We start from the raw sequence: 25599 nt of genomic DNA on the forward strand, positions 1-25599 counted from the left end.
CCCACCCCCGGGAGTAAGTTAGAGCAGCTCCAGCATATGCTCTGCCTCCCATGGCCTTGAGTGGGTGTTGGGAAGAAGAGACTAGCCCGAGCACAGTGCATTCCAGCCAGCCTGTCTCCACTCCCAGCCTTCCATTCCCCAGCCCGGCCTACCTCCAACCTGCCCTTTCCACTGGGGCCTCCACACCAGCAGTGAGGCCCCCTGCAGGGATGGGGTAAAGGAGCCTTCGTATGACTGGGCATCGGACCCCTTGTGCCAGGCCAGGGAGAGGAGCTTTGCTGAGCGTTTCGCTCCAGCCAGGGTTTTTACCTTGCCTTCTGCAGGATAGCCGGTGGCCTGCCTGTGCTCCCTCTGCGTGGCACCGCAGGGACCCAGTGCTGATCCTTCTGGGGCTGAGGTTCTTCTGCTTCCTCCCCTTCTCCAGCGAGTGGGAACTTGTCCACCGAAAGGTCCATGTTATCCGTGTAGGCGTCTGCGGCCGCTGTGAGTCTGTGAGGGGCTGTGTACCTGGACAGAGTCTTGGACAGAGCAAGGGAGTGAGGGGAGGAAAGGAAAGAGAGAGGATTATTCTCCAGGCCCCTCTACCAGCTGGATTTATTCCTGCTCGGTGCTTGTCATGGCCCCTCCCACAGCCTGTTACTGAAACTCTGAGCCGGGTGGAAGCAATAAACCGACCACCACCCGGCAGACTCTGGGGACGGAAGAAAACGCTGCTTCTGAGGTTGGGCTTGGCTCTGTAGGGAGGCAAAGGACAACTGCTGACAGTGGGATGACCAGCGCAGCAGCTGTGGCCTTGGGGCGTTGTGGTGACCGACAGGGAAGTGGCTGCCGTTTTGCTGTGAAGCCTTAGAACATTGAGAACACCTGCAGATTTCAGTGTCTGTCTTTCCCCCTCCTGGAATCAGAGGGATGCTGTATAACCCAGACATAGCTCCCAGGAGAGGCTCAGTGCCAGGGGACAGTAACAAGGCCACAAGGCGACATCAGTGCAAAAAGGCTGTTGCCAAACTCAGGGCTGCAATTAGCGCTGCTTCCAGCATCCATCTCAGCTCAGATCCCTGAGCTTCCTGTCCTCGGACACAAGGGGGCAGCTTTGTTGGGAAGATGATTGCACAGGCAGCTGGGGGCAGTGTACCTGGAGCAGCACAGGTGTAGCAGGAATAGGGTGACCAGACAGCAAGTGTGAAAAATCGGGACGGGGGTGGGGGGTAATAGGAGCCTATAGAAGAAAAAGACCCAAATATCGGGACTGTCCCTATAAAATCGGGACATCTGGTCACCCTAAGCAGGAAAGCCTTCACCAGAGAGATGAAAGCTGGGAAGTTGAAAATCAAAACCTTTTGCTTGTGGGAAGGATACCTGCTTGGGTGCTACACACCCTGGTGCTTCCCCCCTGCAGCCAAGGAGAAGCAAAGCGGAGACACGCCAGCATGCTGGTGAGAGACAGCTTTACTTCCTGGCCGCTGTCACGCAGCAGGGGCCTGTGTCCATCACCCCCAGTGGCAGCTGTGACAGACAGAGTTGAGTGCATGTCTCCTGAGAATCCCACTGAGGAGGCTGCTCCCTGTACTCACAATCTTCATCCTCCTTTTCCGTAATGCTTTGCTATTCTAGATCGCCAGTATCTAGCTCCATTTATTGGACACCTGGCCACGGCTCCAGGCATCTCAACCACACAACCATGTCCACTTGCACCAGTCCTCTAATTAACAAGCTCCCCTACAGAAATACACCAAAACAGGCACCCTGTCTAACCTCTTGTAAGCCCGCTCCTTCCCCACAAGCTTCACAAACTCATCTGTGGCATACCAAAGAGGGGGGTCAATTTTAGAGGAGCCTCCAGGGGGACACTCTGTTAACGGCTCCCTCTAATTTAATTCCAGGAGCTTCAGCTCCAAGGCCTCTGTTGGCTGCTGCTGCAGCATAGGTGGTGAGAGATGGATTCTCAGCTCACCAAGACCCAAACCATTTCAATCGTTACAGATTAAATGCCTGGAAGCTCCCCAGAAGCCAATGCAATGCTGACACAGCACCTTTCAGCTAAGGATCTCCAAAGGTGTGAGTCAGCTCTCCTGACCCCACTGTACCGATGGGAGACTGAGGCACGGGGTGGTGGAAGTGGGGGTAATAGAACCTAGTACTTTTGGCTTTCACTCTCCCGTACTACAAGAGAGCCGGTGAGAGTGTGTGTGGGAAGCCATCTGCGGGAGGAAATGGGGAACGGTGCTTGTGTGCTGCTGAGCTTCCCTGAGCAGGAGCCATCCTTTGTGCTCCCATTCCGTCCCCCCTCACTACATGGGAGGATAACGTCTCCACCTACTGCACCTTTACACAGAACTACTTGCTTCACTGCAGGTCCCCCAGCCCAGCTGCAGTGGTGCGCCTTGGTGGGCTCCTTTGATGCTCTGTGGACAGGGGCGGCTCTAGCTTTTTTGCCGCCCCAAGCACAGCAGGCAGGCTGCCTTCGGCGGCATGCCTGCGGGAGGTCCGCCGGTCCCGCGGCTTCGGCATACCCACCGCCGAATTGCCGCCAAATCTGCAGGACTGGCAGACCTCCCGCAGGCACGCCGAAGGCAGCCTGCCTGCCATGCTTGGGGCGGCAAAAAAGCTAGAGCCGCCCCTGTCCACAGAGCATCAAAGGAGCCCACCAAGGCGCACCACTGCAGCTGGGCTGGGGGACCTGCGATGAAGCAAGTAGTTCTGTGTAAGGTGCAGTAGGTGGAGAATGCTGTGATCTGAAAATGTCAGAATGGGACATTTCAACATTGTCGGAGCTTTTGTCCCGTTTTTAATCTGAACCAAAGTGTTTTGACTTTGACAGAACAGTATTCTCCCACAGTAAATGATTCCACTAGCGTTTTTCTGACCAGCTCTACTCCAGATTCCCCACACTGCCCAGCAATTTTAGAGACAATCGGAGGCTACATCTACACTACAGGGGGGGGGGTCGATTTAAGATACGCAAATTCAGCTACGCGAATAGCGTAGCTGAATTCGGCGTATCGCAGCCGACTTACCCCGCTGTGAGGACGGCGGCAAAATCGACCTCCGCGGCTTCCCGTCAACGGCTCTTACTACCACCTTCGCTGGTGGAGTAAGAGCGTCGATTCGGGGATCGATTGTCGCGTCCTGACGGGACGCGATAAATCGATCCCCGAGAGGTCGATTTCTACCCGCCGATTCCGGCGGGTACTGTAGACCAGGCCTAAGACAGCCTGTGGATTATAGAGTTCTTAGAAAAATGGGCGGTTAACCAGTAAATGAGTCTCAACCTCAACAATAGCAGTGGCTATAATCTCTGACACTAATGTGAACGCTCAGTCAGCCTGTTTGGAATAATTGGTATTTGTTTAACATACAGAAAAATCACTGTCCTTTTTAAATGTAAGTTACACATGTGCTTGGGAATTTTAATGTGTAGCATTACCGCATGCAAAATGCCCTACGTGACTAATTGGATACAAGGGGAAGTGGCTAATAAGCTGCTGTACAAGACTGCAGAGGCCTTTGTCTGTAATTACTGATTCCATCGGACGGCGAGTGAGCCCAACAGATGAGGGAGAGTCACCGAGGCAGCCCTATGGAGCACTTATTCCCCTCACTTCCGCAGAAGCACCAAGCAATTGCTCCTGTGTGGAGAAGTGATGGGGCTTGTAGGGCACAGATAGGGTGACCAGACTGTCCCGATGTTTAACCCTTTGTCCCATGTCCCAATCAATGTACGATCGGGACACCATTTGTCACGATATTCAAGTAAGTAGGCGAATGGGAGTGAGGCGCTGACCCTGTGGGTGCTCCGGGGCTGGAGCACCCATGGGGGAAAATTGCAGCCAAGCTCCCCCCTCCTTGCCTCCTTCTCTCCCCCCTCGCCCCAGCACGCTGCGTCCCTGCTTCTCCCCCCCCCCAGCGCTTCCCGCCGCCTAACAGCTGTTTGGCGGTGCTTAGCGCTTTCCAGGAGGGAGGGAGGAGGAGCGGGGACGCGGCACGCTCAGGGGAGGAGGTGGAGAAGAGGCAGGGCGGGGGGGGGGTTTGGGGGAAGGGGGTGGACTGGGGGCAGGGCAAGGGCGGTGCAGGGGTGGGAAAAGGCAGGGGGTGGGCGAGCACCCACCCAGCAGAGGGGAAGTCGGCACCGTAGGGGTGAGTGGCGGGCGGGGGGGTGAAGACGTGAGTGTCGGGTGGGCAAGTGAGCAGGCAGGGAGGGGAACGGTGGGTGGGGGACAAAGGAGGGACACAGCAAGCCAGCAGCAGCCGGGGGATGAGGAAGGGCGTGGGGGGGGGACCGAGCGAGGAGGGGGCGGGAGCTGGGGCAGAGTGGGGGCGGAGCCTGGGAGGAGCGGGCATGGACTGTGGGTGGGGCTGATGGCACCCCAATATATCCCGATATTTTAGTGTGGTGATCTGGTCACCCTAGGCACAGAGTCAGCTCCATGGCAGGCAGACAAAGCTCTGGCTGAAACCGACACGCTGTGCTCCAGCCCCGAGAGCTTCACCAGTCACCAGCTGGTCCCAGCATCTGCCTTTTACAATCTCTGTTTTGCTCTATGTCCCAGTTATACAGACACCTTGGACTGAAATGCGCTGCCAGTCAGGACTGTGCAGGGGGCTTCCTGATTCACTGGGTGCACTATATTAAGCTGCTGAGCGGGCTCCAATATCCCAGCACCACCCTCCCCCATGGGACCCATCCCTAATCCCAGCCCAGCGCGGAGGGCAGGCCCTGGGTGGGAGTGGAGAGTGAGCCCACCCTTCAGAGGCAGAGGCTCCCCGCTCTGGGCATTAGGAGCTGGTGCACGGGGTCACAGAATGACAGTTGAGCTCGGCCGGGCCACCCCTCCATCATGACCCCACACACCAGGTCACAATGCCCGGAGTGTGAGCCAGCCCTGCGGGACAGGAACCACCGCTGTGGGATGAGCGTGATCCAGCTGTGCCTCCAGCGAGGACCTGCCTTCTGCACTGGCGGCGGCAAGGGTCACTGTGGCAGGGCTAGCCAACGGAAAGGGCCGCCCCAGTTACACCAAAGTAAAGAGCAGCCCCCCCAAAAGGGGGACTTTCCCCCTTCTTAGGAGAAGTCCCAGAAGCTTCCTCCAAGTCTCTCCTTGTTCTGGAGCAAAAGGAGCCAGAGGTGGTGCTAGCCCATTGGGGGCCCTAAGCAGGAATAATTGGGGGGGGGCAGCCCCCACAAAGAACACATACTAAACAAGTGAAAAGGGGGCCCCCTTGAGCTGCTTGGGACCCTAGGCAATTGCTTAGTCTGCTTATGCCTAGCACCAGCTCTGAAAGGAGCCTGTTAACGTCCCAGTCCCATTTCCCAGCAGGCTTTGTCAAGACCCCAGACTATGACCCTGGCTGCCGTGGGGACTACACTTCCCAGCAAGCCCTGAGCTCGTTTTGCCCCTCACTGGGGGAAAGAGAGGGGAGATCCCGCCCGCCCGGGCTGGCCTTGGGGGAACACAGGTCCTGAAAGCAGAGTCAGGAGCCTGGGTTTTAACCTACGGCCCAGGCTGCCTGTGAAGAATCACTCGTTACATATTAACCCAGCCCTGACATATCAAGCAGGTCATTAACAGGGTCACAGATATGTGTGTGGGGGGAGATCGTCCTGCAGGCATGCCCTCTAGTAGCCCCACACTGTCTGGTAAGGTCCCATGATGTGAGCCCACCTTGGGGCCATCAGTCACACACTACTGCTGAGCCTGACCCAGAAAGGTGTACAGACTAATACAGCACCCCTCCCACCCTGGCATCCCCCAAGTGCAACTCACCTGTCCCTTTGCATTGCTGAGGACTGTGGTGCATTCTGGGCCCGTTCTGAAATACTGCTGGGTCCTCAGTGTCACGTCTGCGGGTTTTTTATGGGTGCAATCAGCTCCTGCAGCCCAGACCTAAAAACCAGGGCAGATTATTACTGCTGATTATTTGTTTTGGTGAAGCGCCTAGGAGCTCTAGTCATGGACCAGGGCCCCATTGTGCACGGTGCGGTACAAACACGGAACAAAAAGACAGCCCCTGCCCCAAAGAGCTTACAATCGGATGAACATGTCCTGCCCCCGGGAAAGGGAATCGTGTCTGTGCAGCTCCCAGAGCTCACTCCACATCGCTTATGCCAGCACATCCCTCTCCATTAAAGTAGCACCTGGCGTTTCTATATCCCCTATCATCGGAGGGCTTTCAAGTACTTTCCTGACCTTAGCCAGCAGGGCAGCTTGCAGAGCAAGGTTATCCTCAGCATAAGCTCGGGGGCAGGAGTGGGCCCCCAGGCGCACAACACCCCTGTGTGGTAGGTTCGGTTGTTTCCATTTCACAGATGGGGAAAGAGAGACCCCAAGCAATGACTCGCCCAAGGTCACACAGCGTGCGGGTGGTGGAGCTGGGAATGGAGTCCAAGGCCCCTGCTCTAGCCAGTAGGCTGCCTGCTTTACTCCTTGTTCTGGTAGCCCATGTCTATGCTTTGTAGCTCAGGCTGGTGATATCTTTCCATCCACCTCATAATTTGGCCGGGAGGCTTCCCAGGCTGCTGTGCCATCACTGATGAGCGGCCAGGGTCTGCTGCACTGGGGCCAAGAGTGTTAAACCGGAAAAGGCCTCTGCAAGACACACAGTGTCAAGTGTTGTTTTAAAAGTGGGGAGGGCTGGGCTGGGCAAAACCCTGTTGAAGAAGTGAGCTTCACAGCCCTGGGGCTCCCACAGCTCGGGCTCTGCCACCTCCCCCACCCACCTCAGGAGTGCTGGGGGAACCCCTGGAGGGAGATGCTGCATAGCCTGGCAACTGACTCTTGTATAAAACTCTGTGTATTGTTTGTGGCTCTTCCCTCACCAGCTTCCCCTTCTCACTGAGTCAGGCACCACTGAGACTGCACCAGGGACATTGCGATCTGAAGAACTCAGCTGGAGGAGGTTCCCTCTGTCCTTTGCTGAACCTTAATGAGTGAGGCAGCCTTTGTCCTGCCCTCACCCTCTTGTCTGTCCTGCAGCAGTATGCAGGGCGCCTTTCCCTCCCTCCCTCCTTTGCCTGGGACAGGAAGGGAGGTGTGTGGGGTGGGGAGGGGGAAGTGTTAAGGTAGCGTTAAGCTCACTTTGCTTTTCTCATACTCTGGGGTGTACCCCTGTGCCCCTGGTATAAGTTAGAGCAGCTTCAGGGCTGCTCTAATTTACACTCTGCTTTTCATGCCCCCCTATGGGATGCAAGAATAGCCATAGCTCAATACACTCTAGACACATCTTCTCCCCACCACGCCCCCCTCTTTCAACAACCCTGACACGCCCTGACATGCCCCTTATGCTGGGGGCTGGGAGCAGGGCTGGTCTAGAGCCATGTGATGGGGTGTTCACCCCACACACCCCTGAAGGGGTTAAGGTGGCTCAGAAGGGGCTAATTAACCTGGCGGGCTGCACCTGGGGGAAGACAGGCTTGACTGACAAGCCGGAAGTGAAGATGAAGCCCATTTGGTCAGGAGTAGGTGGGGCTTGTATAAAGCCAGGAAGTGAGAGCAGAAGGGGCTGTAGGCTCTCTCTGGGCCTAGTGAAGAGAGGAGGAGGAGGAAAACCAGAGCTGGGGCCCTGGGATCCTGATCTTGGGGGAAAGGGTTTACCCACAGGGGTGGTGGAGGAAGCCTCTGGAGGATGGAGTAGGAAGAGACCCAGGGAAATGGCAGCAAGGGTTGAGATGGTGCAGACCTGGGCTGCTGGTTGTAGGCCCCTGGACTGGAAAGCAGAGTAGTGGGTGGGGCTGGGTTTTCCTACCAGCCACTGGGACAGTGGCACTGCCTAGAAAGGTACCCAGGCTGCTGGTCTGGTGAGACTTTGTTAGCCTGGCAGGGGAAAACTGTATAGGAGCTGGCTGGAGGCCAAGCCACCAAGGAGAAGCACTGTGACTCCTAGCGAACAAGAGAGAGCATGAGTGAGCGAAGGAAGGGAGTGTCTGACCGGGCAGAGGAGACGCTCCAGTGGTGAGTACCCTGTTACAAGCCATTGTGCCACCTCTACGCCAGCCCTGCACAGGAGGTACCCTTAGGGGCCATTTATCACCCCTTTAAGGGCGCTTTATGCCATCAGAGGTGTCTGCTGGGGCTGTAGTGTAAGGGAGGAATGGGACCCAGAATCCTTGGTTTTCTTAGTCGCTCAGTTCTCGCCTTTCCAGCCACTGAGCAGACAGTGCATCATGCCACAAATAGGCCTGCTGCTTACCGTGACGTGATGCAGTGTGGGCAGCATGGTGTCTGGGGGGAAGCGGTAGATGGACACCGGGTACCCTCCAATCCACTGCTGGATGATGAAGCCACTCAGGTCCACGTCTTGGTCCAATGAGGTGTTGAGGATTCGAACGAATTTGCCCTTACAATTCACGGTGGTGATCTTTAGGAATCCTGTGTCCCCAGGAACCCTGGGGGTGGGGAGACAAATGGAAGGAAGAATGCACCAAAGGAAGAAAGAGGATTGAAGCTTCTCTTCCTCCCTTACTGCTAGCAGACAAGGAGAGAGCGAGAGACCTATCACTGTCTCAGCTTAAACTTCTTCTGAAGTAAATGGGATGAAATTCAATAAGGATAAATGCAAAGTATTCCACTTAGCAAGGAACAATCAATTGAACACATACAAAATGGGAAACGACTGCCTAGGAAGGAGTACTGCAGAAAAGGACCTGGGGGTTATAGTGGATCACAAGCTAAATAGGAGTCAACAGGGTAATGCTGTTGCAAAAATAAAAAACCAAACATCATTCTGGGATGTATTAGCAGGAGTGTTGTAAGCAAGACATGAGAAGTAATTCTTCTGCTCCACTCCATGCTGATAAGGCCTCAACTGGAGTACTTTGTCCATTTCTGGGTGCCACATTTCAGAAAAGATATGGACAAATTGGAGAAAGTCCAGAGGAGAGCAACAAAAATTATTAAATGTCTAGAAAACATGACCTATGAGGGCAGATTGAAAAAAAACGGAGCTTGTTTAGTCTGGAGAAGAGAAGACTGAGAGGGGACATAACAATTTTCAAGTACATAAAGGTTGTTACAAGGAGGAGGGAGAAAAATTGTTCTCGTTAACCTCTAAGCATAGGACAAGAAGCAATGGGCTTAAATTGCAGCAAGGGAAGCTTAGGTTGGACATTAGGAAAAACTTCCTAACTGTCAGGGTGGTTAAAAACTGGAATAAATTGCTTAGGGAGATTGTGGAATCTCCATCATTGGAGATTTTTAAGAGCAGATTAGACAAACACCTGCCAGGAATGGTCTAGTTATTATGTAGTCCTGCCTTGAGTGCAAGGGACTGGATTAGATGAACTCTCAAGGTCTCTTCCAGTCTTACACTTCTGTAATTCTTCCTGAGTCCCAGCTACATGACAGCAGCTGCCTGTATCTGTGTCTGACGTTCTCAGGGGTGCCAGGTCATGGCACTCACCTTTCATGTTCTTCACCTTTGCTCAGATCTGAGGGCATCACAGATGTCTTGCAAACTCCTATCCCACCAAGACCGGCATGAGTGGGACGGCACAGATCCTGGGACTGGTCCGTCTTCGGATCCAGAGCTTTTAAAAGAAAGAGACACAAACTCAAAATGGGGGCACGGCTACTGAATATTAACATGTGCTAATGTAACCCTCTGAAAGAGGAAACCGTGGTCAGGGCCGGCTCCAGGCACCAGCTTAGCAAGCAGGTGCTTGGGGCGGCCACTCTGGAGGGGGGCGGCACGTCCGGCTATTCGGCAGCAATTTGGCGGAGGGTCCCTCACTCCTGCTCGGAGTGAAGGACCTCCCACCGAATTGCCGCCGCAGATAGTGATCGTGGCTTTTTTTGGGGGGGGGGCTGCTTGGGGCGGCAAAAACCCTGGAGCCGGCCCTGACGGTGGTGGAGGTCAGTCTACCCAGATCTCCTCAGAGGTAGAATTGGTTTCAAATAACATCCAATTTACTACGTACTTTTGCTTTTTATTTTGGGTTCACAGATTGTAAGGCTAGAAGGGACCATTACGATCCATTAGTTTGCTCCGTTGCATAACACAGGCCACAGGACTCTACTCCGTGATTCTCACGGTAACTTGTGGTGGAACTAGCGTGTATCTTCAGAAAGATGTTCAATCCTGATCTGAAGACTCCAAGTGATGGCAAATCGACCATGTCTCCTGGTCAGGTGTCCCAATGGCTAATCCCCCTCCCTGTTAAACGTGCATCTTGTTCCCACCCCCAGCCAGGCTGCAGGTTCAAACACTGCTCCAGGCGCTGACCTTGCAGTGTGGTGCCTGATGCTGTGCTGTTACAGGGGCTGTCCTTGGGAAGAGTCACTCCACAAAATGCCTGGCTGGATGTGTTAGAAGCCAGTGCCCTGACGGTGCTTTGCCAAAGGAGAAGGCCTAATGCTGATGTCCTGGCCAGCATTCCCTCTCCTAGGAGAGACTTCTACTCAGTGCCTGTGCAGGGGATGTGACACCCATATCCCTTGTGGCCATTCCGATAGCTGTTTAAGATCCCAGAAGCTCTTGGAAAAGAGTAAGGAACACCGCCGTGTGTTCTGACGAACTTCCCTGCACACTAGTGTCCTCCTGCTACTAATAAAAACCTCAGCACAACTTTACTTTGCTTCAGTGGTTCCAACCTGGGGCCTTTAACGGGTTCCAGTATCCAAAGCTGCAAGTGAGCTATTGCTCAGGGCCCCATGGGTGCCCGGTCTTCCTGTGCAGTCCCTATAATCTCTAACTGGCCAGAGTGCCCCAGGCTCCACTGCAAGCAGCAATCCTGCATTGGCAGGGCCCAGTGCTAGCTAATCGATTCCGTTTTTGGGTATGTCTATGCTTGGAGCTAGGGGTGTGATTTCCAGCTGGAGGAGATGTTGTTGCACTAGGTCTCAGCGAGCTAGCAGGCTAGACATAGCATAGCAGCGGTGATGTGAGTGGTGGGAGAGGGCTCCCTGCTCTGAATACATGCCCAGAGATACTGGGTATGCGCTCAGGGTGGCTAGCCCCTCCTGCCGCTTGTGCTAGCTCTCATCGCCACAGCAGCACGGGTTTGTCTCCTTGAGCTGGGAATCATGCCCCCAGCTCCAGGTGTAGGCATACACTTAGTGTCAAGTGTTTGGTGATGCCTGGTGTGTGACAAGTGTTGCAGAAAACAGAGTGTAATAGGTGCCTGGGATGGTCGGTTCTCTCCCGTGATAGTACAATGCAACTGGGTGGGGGTTTTTTGAACTAAGCTTAGTTAGTTGGGAGGTTAGTTAAAGCTATCATCAAGTTACAGCTGCTGTAGATCCCAGGAGGTGGCTGCAGGAACTATTTATATCATGCAAGAAAAGATCTTGTGGTTAAGGCACTGGAATGGGACTCAGGAGACATCATTAATTCTCAACTCTGCCACAGGCTTCCTGTGTGGTCTTGGGGCAGTCACTTAATCTCTCTATATAATGGGCATAATAAAGCTCCCTTTGTCTATTTAGTCTATAAACTCTTTGGAATAGGGGCTGTCTCTTACTATATGCATGCTCAACACCTAACATAATGGGGCCTTGATCTTGGCTAGGGCATCCAGACACTAGCATAATAATTCAATAAACTCCCCAGTGTGGTTTAAAATATACTTAGTTCCTGTAGTTTGCCAGCTGGACCCTGACTTCAGTTATGCCAGAGTGACTGTACTGAAATTGGTAGAATAACTGAGAACATGTGTTAACTGTCAGGGGACCACAGTATTGTAACTGGATCCCCCAGGACAGTAGATTCATAGATTCTAGGACTGGAAGGGACCTCGAGAGGTCATCGAGTCCAGTCCCCTGCCCGCATGGCAGGACCAAATACTGTCTAGACCATCCCTGATAGACATTTATCTAACCTACTCTTAAATATCTCCAGAGATGGAGATTCCACAACCTCCCTAGGCAATTTATTCCAGTGTTTAACCACCCTGACAGTTAGGAACTTTTTCCTAATGTCCAACCTAGACCTCCCTTGCTGCAGTTTAAACCCATTGCTTCTTGTTCTATCCTTAGAAGCTAAGGTGAACAAGTTTTCTCCCTCCTCCTTATGACACCCTTTTAAATACCTGAAAACTGCTATCATGTCCCCTCTCAGTCTTCTCTTTTCCAAACTAAACAAACCCAATTCTTTCAGCCTTCCTTCATAGGTCATGTTCTCAAGACCTTTAATCATTCTTGTTGCTCTTCTCTGGACCCTTTCCAATTTCTCCACCTCTTTTTTTGAAATGCGGTGCCCAGAACTGGACACAATACTCCAGCTGAGGCCTAACCAGAGCAGAGTTAAATATACTACTGATAGACCATATGCTATCCCCAGGGTCTGGCCAGAACAGTTATGTGTAGTTATCACATTGTAAGGGAGACGTTTAGCATCAACTGTAACTAATTCTCACCCTCTTGGAGGGATTAATCTAGATTACATGAGCCCAGGCCACGTGTCTGCAAGTGTTGCCCATGCATGATTCTTTGACTCCCCTAATGCCAGATTGTATAAAGTGGCAGAATTTAAACTTACAACCAGAGTGTTTGGGCTGGATGTCCTCCCAGGACAGTGGGAGACTGGGGAACAATACCGCAACTTCAGATCTGCTTGGTGCAGAAACAAGATCTGATTTTGGAGAAGAGATCGCCTCCCACCAAGAACTTTCTGATGGTAGTTTCCTCTCCTTTCTCGCAGGTAAACTAGCCAGCTCTTGACTTGAACTGAAGTTGTTAAGATCATTTATTTTCCATCTGTAAGAAAAGATAAAACATTTAAGGTCTGGATTGATGTACCATTATTTATAAAGTTTGGCAATCTCTACCCCAGAAATAGAATGAATTAACTAATGAACTATGAGGGATGGGGAAAGTAATCCTTACTAAGTTTGATAAGTAGGAAAAATATCTTGTGTATGTTCTGGCCAGACCTTGGGGATAGCATATGGTCTATCAGTAGTATATTTAAAGGTGAGTTGAATTGCAAACTAAAAGCAAACAACTTCAGAATGTTTTACTGGATGCTTCAGATAGCTCAGCAATGAGAGGCATTCAATACAGAATAAACTTTAAATGTGCCTTTCTACAAAGTCCACTTCCTGCCTCGTAATGCCCCAACATGCAGTGTGTTGGTAACATCATGCCCACCCCTTACATCTTATTGTTGTTTTGTAAAATAAGGGTTTTTCTTAGGAAAAATTGCAAAATGCAATATACAGATGCTCCCCTGGTTACGCAAACCCGACTTACGGAAATCCGGACTTACGGAAAAAGTTCTGTACGCTTTTTTTTTTTTTTGCATAATTGTCGGAGATACGTTCCTGAATTACGCAAAATTGGACTTACGCAAGGCTTTCCGGAACACCAAACTAGTTTTCACACAGCTTGAGTTCCAGCTTCCTTTTCATTGTTTACCAAGGACCACATTCTGTCTGGAACTCTATCCAGCAAACAGACATGTAGTGGCCGAATAATATAATGCAGATAGACCTGCATTGCAGCGGCTGTCATCTCCAGTGGAGTTCTGTGCTTTACATGATAGCATTACCATTAGCTCAGTGCATGCTGGGGCTGGAGGGGGGTAGTCTTACACAGAAGAACTTGAAAAACAGCTAGTTTTAAGCCCATTTTGTGGTCAGTGCCTCATAGACAGTACATAACACTGATGTATCTGGGCTTGCAAAAATATTGTTTGTAGCAACCCTTTAAATAATGAGTCAAACACTGGTACCTAATCAAATGGATTGCAAAAGCACTTTTTAGCACATTAGACAGCTAATAACCAGACAACTATAGAAAAAGGCAGGTCTATTGGGGCTGTGTCAGCTGACAGGAAAACCCAATGGCTTGCTCCACTGCTTGCTGGGTTACTCATATAAGGCCATTTTTCCTCATCTCTAGTTTAGTTTCTCCATAGTATGAATCACTACAAAATACACATACACACATGCGCCCCAGTGCTGTGTTGCCTTGACCAGCTTTCTCAAGGGAAACTGAGTTTATGATCAATGCCTGGTGGTTGGGTGATGCTGGGGGGAGACTTGCCAGTAGGGAGAGGGACAGACCCCCATACATCCACAATGGAAAACAATGAAGCAGCAGACCATAGTCGCTATTGTGGCTATTTATTAGGCACATCCAGGGGCAGAGTGTGGGTTTCCCTAGATACATGGGACCCCTGGTTAAAAAGGATTGATCACAAGGCGGTAGTTAGTGTGATGGGGTGGTATGCTCCTTAAGAGTAGTGGGGCCTAATGGTCTGCCCACCCCATCACGTGGCAAGCCTTTAAGAGTTTGAAATGTCTGACTATATATACAAGGACTTGGGAGAGCAGAAGTAGTTCTAGGAGTAAGAAGTGTTTTGGGAGGAAATGCCATTACTGTTTCTTTAAGGGCCAGGAGCCTTACAGAGAGGGTGGGGCAAAGCTCCCCTCTCTCCCAGCGGACTGGGGATGAGTTAGGAGAAGGGGAGCAGCGTACATGCTATGCTGCCTCTTCCCTGGTAGCAGGGCAGACACCAGGAGACAGCAATAGGGTAAGGCTGGCTGAGAAGCTGGAAGGCTCCTTGAGGAAAAGGGGCCAGCTGAGGGGGAAGCTGGCAAAGACCCTACAGCTGGCTAATCCACAACTCCGCTTCAGAGGGGAGAACTGGGGACTCCTGCTTAAGGAAGGGCTGAAAAGGAGTAACCCAGAGACAGAACCAGGGAGAGTCCCAGAAACAGACTGCTCCCAGGTGCGGGGAAGCAGAGTCTCCTGAAGGAAGGAGCCAGAGATCGCTGGCAGGGCTGGCCCTAGTCCAAATGGTGCTCCAGTTGAAGAGCGTTTTCGGCACCCCACCTCCATTTCGGTGCCACCCACACATACTTTCACAATTACACAATAAAACAAAGTTCACAATATCACAGCTAGGCTCTCACTTCACTTCACTTAGTTCTTAATCTCATTGACTGACTGGCGACACCCCACCCCTTATATACCCACCAGGACATGGCCCACAACATTCTAGGCGGTTCGAGGAAAATGTAGTTCTCAGAAAGTCTTTAAGGTTCCATGAGATTCTACAAAGGTCCAGAATATACTAGGAGGTTAGTGAAAAATGAACTCACATATGGAATACCTGAAACATTTTACTTCAAACATTCTATTTTCCCTTTTGTCGCTAACAACAAAAACAGCACCCAAGCCCGGTGTCCGCCAAACTTGGCACCCCAGATGGTTGCCTGGGTCGCATGCCCCTAAATCCGGTCATTGATTGCTGGTTGGAGTGAGCCTGACACAACAAATGTCCCTGAGTGCATTGGGGTAAGTGCCTATTTATGCCTATGTCAGTCACTATGTGAAACCTTGGCAAGGGGGTGTGCTTGTTGATTAAAAAGGTCTAGCCTTGTTTATAACTTAGGTGAAGAGAAGTGAGGCAGGGCTCACCTGTGGCACCATGCCTGGCCGAAAGGGGCAGACTGGGGTGACCTCCATAGCATCACACTCGGATAAGGGCATGAGAAGAGGGAGGTGAGTGGGGTAGGGTCCCCCCATGGGGGTGGCGGGGGTGAATCTTGCACTCCCTGTAGCAATCCTGTATGTAGCTCACAGTAACAGTTACAGACTAAACACAGCCCTGCTGTAAATCCATTCGGTCTGTTTCTCTCTCATGCACACCAGTGTAAATCAGGAATGACCCCAACAATGTCAATGGAGTTACACTGGGGTAGAACTGGTGTAAGTGTGAATTTGCCCCATAGCCTTCATTGGGGTGCCCCGACCCTAATTATGAAGCCACTAGCGGTGCTACAAACATCAGTATTGTGGGGATTAGCTAATAGCCCTGTGGTAATGGAGAGCAGGCAGGGAGCAGTCACTGGCTTTGCCATACCTGCCCTCTGACTCTGTAGAGGACGTGCCGTAGAGGTTGAATTCTGCTTGAACTACTTCTGATATCTGGGTTCTTCCGTCGTCCTTTTCCATCTGAAGTGTTGCTGGATCTCTATCCTAAAAAAACGTAAGAAGATGGTGAACCTGCCAATCACTGTCCAGGACTGCAATCTGTGTGCCAGGCGGATCTCTGCCAACTGCTAGCCCCTTTGGTGTCCTCTAGATACAAATGCCACAGCCAAAAATGGTGGCAGAATGTCTGTCGTGTCTGTTCTAAGCCCATGGCTGCAGGGTTCCCTACGAGCTTTTGGACACCCCAAAGATCTTGCTCTGCCATGTTCATTGAAAGGGTTGGACAAGGGCCTCACTACCAATGCCAGTCCCAGGAGCGTTTCTCTTCCCCTCCTTGCCCCTCACCAGCTGTTTAATACAATCACACACCGATGGCACATCAGGCAGTGAAGTGGAGTCTTTTGGCAGAAGGGGCTTCCAGTCCCTGATCTTGCACTTAACCCTGATTCTACCGCCCACCATGGAGATGTGCACTGGACTGACCTTGAAGAATGAATCCAGGAAGCTCATGTGCTTGGGGATCCTCCGCAGCATCATGTTACTAGGCTCTGCCACTACGTTGTTGTTTCCTGTCTCTGACCAAAGCTACGTGGAGAAATGCAAGCAGCACGTTAACAGAGCCACTCCGTCACTTGTGACCTCTTGAGTGATTTGTCCTGTGTGAGAGTGTTTTCCAAGTCCTAACTTCGGTCTTCCTTTCTCATCCCCTCTCCCTCTCCATCAGTTGGACTCGGTGCTGCAGCCCCACTGCAGGGCATGCGCTTTGATCCTCTAGCTCATGGATTCTCAATGTGGGGATCAAAACAGGGACCCCAGTGGCATGTGACCATCCACCCTTCCTATACCGGTAGAGGAGAGGCGGGTCCTGGCTAGATATGGGAAGAGTCCCAGGGTGGAGGGGGCCTGATATGAAACAAGCTAAAGCAGTGATCCTCAGCCAATGTCACACCCTCTTTGTGGACACGCTAAAGCACAATCCATGTTCACTTACTCAGGGGTGAGCATTCAGTTCTGTCCTTAAATAACCTCCCACTCCACCCCCAAACTCCAGTAATGGCCTTAACTTGACTGTGAGCTGGCATGTTTATTTCTGTGGTTTTGGGACATTTCTGTAAGTGGCTTTCCCCCCCCCCCCCCCGCCCCCAGAGCAGTCTCTGTGCTGTCTCCTGGTTACCCCTGTAGCTGTAGATCTGTCTAGTGGGGACCATCAAGAATCCGCAGGACTGGGAGAAGATTATAAAAAGCGAAACCAGAATTTAGTGCAGTGTATCACTGAGGGCCGCTATTTGGGCCAATCAGGTCTGCACTCTGATCTGTAGGGTGGAGGGCGTGTTTATTCACTTGGCATAGAGCCTGGGAGAAGACCCTGAACAGGACTTCTAACCCCACTGTACCAGAGTCAGACTGCTCTCTGTCGCCGTACTAGCTGGATATTTCCTTTCCGTTTTTTTAACCATGCTTAAGTTGTCACCCGAAGCAGATGTGAAGAAAGAAAATAACATCTCTGAGAATCAAAGGTCTGTCCTGAAAAACACCATGCTGTCTTGTTTTAGACTTGCAGTCTCTGTAATCCGTGCATGGGCTAGTGGTTACAGCAGGGTATGGGGAATCAGAACTTTCTTCTTGACTCTGCTACTGTATGTAGAAGAACCCAGAGCAAGTCACCTTCCTCCATTAAGTCTCCAATTCCCTCTCCCTAAAGTACAGTAATGCTTACCTGCCTACCAAGAGTGGGACAAAACTAACTGTCCTGGAAGAGCTTGGAGATCATTGGAGGAAAGGTGCCACATTTGTGCCAAGTAATAGGATGATTTTGTAGCATGCCCACTGGTGCAATTGTGCTGCCACCTAGTGGGGAGTGTGCCTCAGAATCAATTCACTCACAGGTGATGAAGTGTCTCTGCTAGTGGAGACATAAATATTATTACCTGGTGTCAGAAGAAAAACCTGTTGCTTTTGCCAGGCTCACTTCCCCCAGCTAAGCAATTAATACAGTATCAGATAACGGGAGAAGATGGCAATGAGTCGGTGACAATGCTTAAAAGTTTGCAGTCCTGAAAATCCTCGTCTACGGTACAGGAACTATCCCCTACTGCCAATGGATGTCAGCAATAAGTGCAGTTGTCCCAGTTTAACTGCAAGAGTAGCCAAGCCCACACCATGTTCTAGCATCGTTTCAGAAACTGGTTTGTGCTTGGCTATACTCGCAGCTGAGTCATGGTCCACACCCTGTTCAGCTGCACCCATGGGTGCAATTATGATAGTGTAAGCAACACCTAAGAGCCACTAGCTCACAGAGGGGGCTTTGCTGATTTGGTTGTGTTTGTTCTGAATTCCAGTGGGTCTCTGCTTCCCTTTCACATTTATCTTATTTTTAAATTCCTGCGTCTCCCATTGCTTAACCCCATTCTCCTGCCTCTCCCTCCAGCCTCAGGCTTGGTTTTCCTCTTGAATCTCAAGGAGTGAATTCTAAAGAGTCCAGGCCTCTTTATCCCCTTCTCTTAATGGGATGGGATGCACTTTGCAGCCCCTCAGAGCTGCTGAAGAGCATACCCCTCACTGGTCCTGCAGGTCGTCCTGGATTGCTTCACTCTTTACATATTGGGGATCCATCTGCCTTATTCGTGACTGATTGGAAGGTTTGAAATATAATCTCCAGCCATTAGTTCAGCTCTGGTTCTGCTTATTTCACTAGGTGTGTCACGTTTTGACTTCAAATTCCAAAGGATCCCCCACTCCTCTCTTAAGGTGCCACAAGTACTCCTGTTCTTTCCACTCCTCTCTTGTGTGTCTGCATGAAGATGCCCATAAACAAACAGGGCCATCTGCTTTTCCACCACTTTGTTTGTTTTGCCTAAAGTCACAAACGTTGATTTTAAAAACAGAAGGAAGCTCGGCCATGTGGGGAGAAATAACATGTGAATTCCATATGCAGCAAAGCCTTATTGGATATCTCCCCCTAGTGGGCACATGGTATAATGAACCTAGGGGTTGATTCTGCTCCTATTGAAATCAATGGCCAAATTCTTATTAACTTCAATTTTGCAGGATCAGCTCCCTCCTTAGCAGTGATGATTATGGACTTGCTTTCAGCCAGTGCGGGATTCTGACACCTCAGCAATGCTGGGTTTATTTATCGAATTTTATCTTTTTTGGCTTTTGTCACTGGCATTATCTAAATTGCTGAGGTGCCCTGATCTGGAATACTGTGTTCAGTTCTGGCCATCCAGCCTCAAAGGATACCACAAAATTAATTACGGTCAGAGACAGACGATGAGAAACATGGCAAACCTTCCACGGAAGCAGAGAGTTTGTTTGCCTTAGAGAGGAGAGGAGTCAGAAGGAACATGAGACACTGTACAAAGCAATGAACGGTACCGAAAAGGTAGATCAGGAAAGTGTTACAAGAAGGGCAAATAAACAGGAGCAAAGGTACAGGCAATGAAATGGAAAGGTGGCAAATCTGAAACTGCTCAGAGGACATATTTTTTTCCACACACACGCTGCAAGGCTAAGCTGTGGAACTCACTGTCACAGGATACTGTTGAGGGCTCAAAAAAGGGAGAAGAGGTCTAGATGATTAGCAAGAACACCCTGAGTTACAACACTAAGGATGTTAAACAAACAAGAAATTGGGAGGTGGGTTATCCCATAACTGCCTACTGAAGGCTTTCTTGCATCTTCTTCTGAGGCAATGGGTACAGGCCCCAGAAGGGGTATCTGCACTTTTGTCTATTGCACATAGACAGACGTGTGTTTATGGTGCTGGCACTAGCGCACTAAAACTAGCTGAATCGATGTTGCGGCAGAGGCTTGCGATAGCCACCTGAGCTTGGACCCAGGGTTAGGGTGGGCTTGAGCTCACATGGCTAGCTCGAGCCTCTGCGGGCGCCACGACGTCCACATGCTAGCGTGAGCCCCACTCACCCAAGCCTGTCTGCCTGGGCTGCGAGGCTCCCTGCCAGCTGCAGTGTAGCCATACCCAGAGCCTAGACTAGCCGGATGAGCGCTGGTCCGACCCAGTCCGTTAGTTCCTAGGATCCTCTAGTCCTGTTCTGGGGCGAAGAGGGTGGATGGTCCATAGCAGTCCCCTTTGCAGGGTGGTCCTTAGGCCGAACCCACGGGCTTTCCAGCCACTTTGTGCTACCAGAGCAGGCCCCAGCACCTGCCTCTAAGCCTACAGAGAAGTTTGGTTGACTCAGCACCAGGGCCGGCGCTTCCACTAGGCGACCCTAGGTGGTCGCCTTGGTCGGCAGGATTTGGGGGGCGGCATTTTGCCGTCCTCAGCGGAAATTCGGTGGCGGGGGGTCCTTCCGCTCCGGGTCTTCGGCGGCAATTCGGCGGCGGGGGGTCCTTCCGCTCCAGGACCCGCCACCAAAGTGCCCCGAAGACGCGGAGCGGAAGGACCCCCCGCCGCCGAATGCTCAGAGGAGGAGCGCTGCTGCCTAGGGCGGCAAAAACCCTGGCACCGCCCCTGCTCAGCACATATCTCCTCTCTCTTAATGGGTTTTAACTCCTCTTTCCACAGCTCTTCTGAGTCCCCTCTGCATAAGCCACGCTGCCAGATATGGGGGAGTCACAGCAAAATGTGCCCAGCTCCCCGTGTGCCCTTGCTGCCTGAAGTCACGGGCACTCCAGCAGCCTGTGGGCTGTGTGGCCCAGCTAATCCAGCTCTGCCTTCTGTTCCTCACCTCATGTCTCCGTAACTGCTGACAGAGCCACCCTCAGCTGACCTGCCCCATGCAGAAACCTGCCTTAAAGGGGGAACGCCTCAGCTGCTAGTTACAAATCTATTTCCAATTGCAGGGGAGGTATTTTGCAGTGATATAAGGGCAGCCCTGGCTGTGACCTGCCCCCACACGCACCCCCACGCTATCCCCACCCCCACTGGATGCCTTCTGCCTGAGCTCTGCTCTGTAACCACATTACATCAAAACTGAGCCATCCAGGGCACGCAGCGCTGTGAGTTTCCCTGGCCTGGGGCCACGCGTGCCCATTGCCTAGTTTCCGTCCGCTTCTGGATTAGAGCGGAGCTGCATACCACATACCATTGCTGTAATGCAATTTGCAGATTCCCCAGCACTACAGGCTCAAACCTGTTCCAAAGTTCTCGCCCCTCTGCCAAGGTTTCTGTGCCAAATGAGAGTTCTAATTCCCGAACAGGAGACACTGTGCTTAGCTAGATTAGGGTTACCATACGTCCGGATTTTCCCGGACATGTCCGGCTTTTTGGAACTCAAATCCCCGTCCGGGGGGAAATCCCAAAAAGCCGAACATGTCCGGGAAAATCCGACGCCGCTGGGTGCTGGGCCGGGGGCTGGCCCGGGGCTGGGGGCCGGGCCGGGCCTGGCGATGCTGGGCGGCTGGGGGCCGGGCCGGGCCTGGCGATGCTGGGCGGCTGGGGGCCGGGCCGGGCCTGGCGATGCTGGGCGGCTGGGGGCCGGGCCGGGCCTGGCGATGCTGGGCGGCTGGGGGCCGGGCCGGGCCTGGCGATGCTGGGCGGCTGGGGGCCGGGCCGGGCCTGGCGATGCTGGGCGGCTGGGGGCCGGGCCGGGCCTGGCGATGCTGGGCGGCTGGGGGCCGGGCCGGGCCTGGCGATGCTGGGCGGCTGGGGGCCGGGCCAGGGCCGGGCGGTCGGGGGCCGGGCCGGGGCCGGCGGTGCCGGGCGGCCGGGGGCCGGGGCGGCTGGGGCCGGGGCCGCGCTGGGCCGGGGGCCGGGGGTGCTGGGCCGGGGGCCGGCGGTGCTGGCCCGGGGGTGCTCGGACGGGGGCTGGCCCGGGGCCGGCACCCCAGGGCCCGAGCCGGGGCCGGGGCCGGCCGCCGGAGGGGGCCAGACTGGGTCGCGCCTCCTCCCCCCACCCCCCCCAGCTTACCTGCTGCCTGCTTCCTGCTTCAGGCTTCCCGCGAATCAAATGTTCGCGGGAAGCAGGGGAGGGGGCGGAGTTGGGGCGGGGGCGGGGGCGGGCTGGGGGCGGGGGCGGGGCCCCGTGGAGTGTCCTCTTTTTGGACACTCAAAATATGGTAACCCTAAGCTAGATTGGCTTTGGAATTTCACACACACATGCCTTATAACAGGGCAGCTGTCCAGGAGGGGGCTGAAGGCTGGATTCTAATACCAATAAAGTCAATGGGAATTTTGCTATTGGCTTCAGTGGGAACCAGCCCAAACTCTAATTTTGCACCTTTCTTATTCTTTTCTGCTCTTGTCTTTTGCCTGTGACTTGCTCCCTCTCCAAGGCTTATGTGCGTTTTAGCAGACAGTTATCTGCAGGATCCTTGTCTTTTTGGCCCCTATTCACACTGGTATAGAAACTGATGGCTACAATAGTGCTGGAACAAGGCTATTACTAGCAGGGCTCTAGCACACTTTCCCTGACCAGCGTGTGCAAGTGTTGGTGTTTTTATTTTGTCTGAGATCTGTGTTGTAAAACCATGCTATGGATTACATAGGCTGCATAGTTAAGCACCTTCATTTTCAGTTTAAACTGATTTTTACTGAAAAAATCCCGGGTTCTTCAGTGTTGTTTAGTTTTTTCCAATTTTCACCCTACTTTTGTATCATTCAAATATATAAAAAATAACCGTTTTATTAGGAAAATGCAATACGTTGCGTAAGATGTATGTATTATGATACTACATTAGTCTGTGTGTATATGCAAAGCTGCCCATTGAAGTAAGGCTATGTATTAGTCTAAAAGAGACACCCAATAAACAAACAGGCACGCACACAAGCTCTGAGGTGCGTGCACATCTGAACATACTGATGAATCTCACGCCCACCACGTACACATTTCAAGCTGTTAGCAGATAATGGTTTAAAAATCTGATCCACTAAAATGGGAAGAAAACGAAAATCTCTATCAGAATATGTTTCAGAACACAAGGAAGTATTCAAAAGTGTTCAAAAAACAGGAGAAAAGGATGAAGTTGAGTGTATGTGCTGCAAATGGTATGGCCCAATTATTAAATGTAAATATGTATAGGATTCAGAGTAGCAGCCGTGTTAGTCTGTATCCGCAAAAAGAACAGGAGTACTTGTGGCACCTTAGAGACTAACAAATTTATTAGAGCATAAGCTTTCGTGGGCTACAACCCACTTCTTCGGATGCATATGAATATGCATTTAATGATTTAATACATTAAATAATTTAATTTAATTTAAAATTAAGAGTGTCACAGTTCACTTGCAAGTTACAAAATGGAGTTCTGCACTAAGGAGACATTTTTATGCACAGTCGTGACTCCAGCTAATAAGAAATCCCTCCCTCTCCCCTCTCTAGTTGCTCCTCTCTAAGATACCTGAGCATGTATGTGAATGAATTTATCCCTCCTCTCCCCTGTGAAGTAGGGAAGTATCATTAGCCCCATTTCACAGATGGGTAAACTGAGGCACACGGATTAAGCAACTTGCCCAAGGTCACACAGTATGTCTGAGGCACAGTCCGGAACTCGGCACTTATCTGATGAGTCCTAGGGCTAGTGCTTCCCATGAGACCATCTAGATATGTGCCAGTTATCCTTAGCAGCAGCCCTACAGCAAGGAGGCCTCTTGATCATTGACTGCTCTTCTGGTCCTCAGTGTCCAGACCTTGCCATGTTAACCATGGCAGCTTAGTGAGGCCCTTGACCAGAAGCTAGTAGACTGGGCACCCTTTCTAGCCATGTACCATTAGGATTATACTGAATATCTCTGTAGCCTGTCCCATCCCAGTGATACCTGACATCCTTTCAGGTCTATACCGGCGTCACTGTCGAACCTTACTGAGTTTGGGGTGTCTAGCTGCTCACATTACATGAGGCAATTCAGTCGGAATCCTGTTGTAGGAAGACACTTTCAGCCTGAACCTTGGAGGTGCTGATCTCCAAGCAGGCAGACTGGGGTGCTGCTATTGTTTTTTGTAAGTCCACAGCAAGAGGCAAGGATCTGGGTTTGAACTAGAGGGTGAACTGCAACTGTTCCATGACTATGAACCTATAGCTGGCGAAGTCAGTAGGAGTCTTTCCATTGACATCATGGGCTTTGGATCAGGCCCTCAATTGGTGAATAAGAATCATAGAATCCTAGAATATCAGGGTTGGAAGGGACCTCAGGAGGTCATCTAGTCCAACCCCCTGCTCAAAGCAGGACCAATCCCCAACTAAATCATCCCAGCCAGGGCTTTGTCAAGCCTGACCTTAAAAACCTCTAAGGCAGGAGATTCCACCACCTCCCTAGGTAACCCATTCAAGTGCTTCACCACCCTCCTAGTGAAAAAGTTTTTCCTAATATCTAAGTTTTACCTAAACCTCCCCCACTGCAACTTGAGACCATTACTCCTTGTTCTGTCATCTGCTACCACTGAGAACAGTCTAGATCCATCCTGTTTGGAACCCCCTTTCAGGTAGTTGAAAGCAGCTATCAAATCCCCCCTCATTCTTCTCTTCTGCAGACTAAACAATCCCAGTTCCCTCAGCCTCTCCTCATAAGTTATATGCTCCAGCCCGCTAATCATTTTTGTTGCCCTCTGCTGGACTCTTTCCAATTTTTCCACATCCTTCTTGTAGTGTGGGGCCCAAAACTGGACGCAGTACTCCAGATGAGGCCTCACCAATGTCGAATAGAGGGGAATGATCACATCCCTCGATCTGCTGGCAATGCCCGTACTTATACAGCCCAAAATGCCATTAGCCTTCTTGGCAACAAGGGCCCACTGTTGACTCATATCCAGCTTCTCGTCCACTGTAACCCCTAGGTCCTTTTCTGCAGAACTGCTGCCTAGCCATTCGGTCCCTAGTCTGTAGCAGTGCATGGGATTCTTCCGTCCTAAGTGCAGGACTCTGCACTTGTCCTTGTTGAACCTCATCAGATTTCTTTTGGCCCAATCCTCTAATTTGTCTAGGTCCCTCTGTATCCTATCCCTACTCTCCAGCGTATCTACCACTCCTCCCAGTTTAGTGTCATCTGCAAACTTGCTGAGAGTTCAATCCACGCCATCCTCCAGATCATTAATGAAGATATTGAACAAAACTGGCCCCAGGACCGACCCTTGGGGCACTCCGCTTGATACTGGCTGCCAACTAGACATGGAGCCATTGATCACTACCCGTTGAGCCCAACGATCTAGCCAGCTTTCTATCCACCTTATAGTCCATTCATCCAGCCCATACTTCTTTAACTTGCTGGCAAGAATACTGTGGGAGACCGTATCAAAAGCTTTGCTAAAGTCAAGGAATAACACACGTCCATGCTGTGCTGCCCAGTGCAGTAGTCTGGGAGCTGACCTTGTTCGTGAAGACAGAGGCAACCTTTGTTGGTTCGTTTACGATAGAGGATCCCACTAAGAAGCACAAACCCAGAGCTCAAAACCATCAAGAACTGAGGAGGAGACGGAACAAGGGATAGTGGCCTCCAAACAGCCAGAATTAATACATAACCCTTCGTGAGGTTCTTGTCAACATCCTGGAAGCAGGAAAGACTCGTATCAACCTGGCATATTCGCTGCTTATATACTGACCAAGAGCAAAGGCATGATGTGACAGAGCCTTGCAACAAAGGTTTTGCCTGTTTGGAATAATATGTAGAATTGTTACTGATCCACAAAACATCCTAGCCCCCCAAGAAGGACCGGGTTTCCTGGCTTCGGGCAGTTACTGAGCCTTCCTGTTAGGTGGGAGCACTCTACTCAAAATATTGTCCCACAAGGAGTGGATTGACACGGCAACCATGCAAAGAACAAAATCTGAT

At 51.5% G+C, this 25599-nt stretch overlaps 1 protein-coding gene across 1 annotated transcript in view; it reads right to left on the reverse strand.

Moving 5' to 3' along the window:
- Positions 1-25599, reverse strand: part of LMNTD2 (lamin tail domain containing 2) — a 38752-nt gene that overhangs the window by 6775 nt on the left and 6378 nt on the right. The window contains exons 3-9 of the mRNA XM_065402673.1: positions 16359-16460; positions 15805-15920; positions 12472-12689; positions 9397-9523; positions 8188-8383; positions 5766-5885; positions 310-518 (exon numbers count right to left, since the gene is read on the reverse strand). Of these exons, the coding sequence (XP_065258745.1) occupies positions 310-518; positions 5766-5885; positions 8188-8383; positions 9397-9523; positions 12472-12689; positions 15805-15920; positions 16359-16460 (1088 nt within the window). The remainder of the gene's footprint in view (positions 1-309; positions 519-5765; positions 5886-8187; positions 8384-9396; positions 9524-12471; positions 12690-15804; positions 15921-16358; positions 16461-25599) is intronic.

Source organism: Emys orbicularis, chromosome 4 (genome assembly GCF_028017835.1).
Source record: "Emys orbicularis isolate rEmyOrb1 chromosome 4, rEmyOrb1.hap1, whole genome shotgun sequence".
Taxonomy (NCBI): Eukaryota; Metazoa; Chordata; order Testudines; family Emydidae; genus Emys; species Emys orbicularis.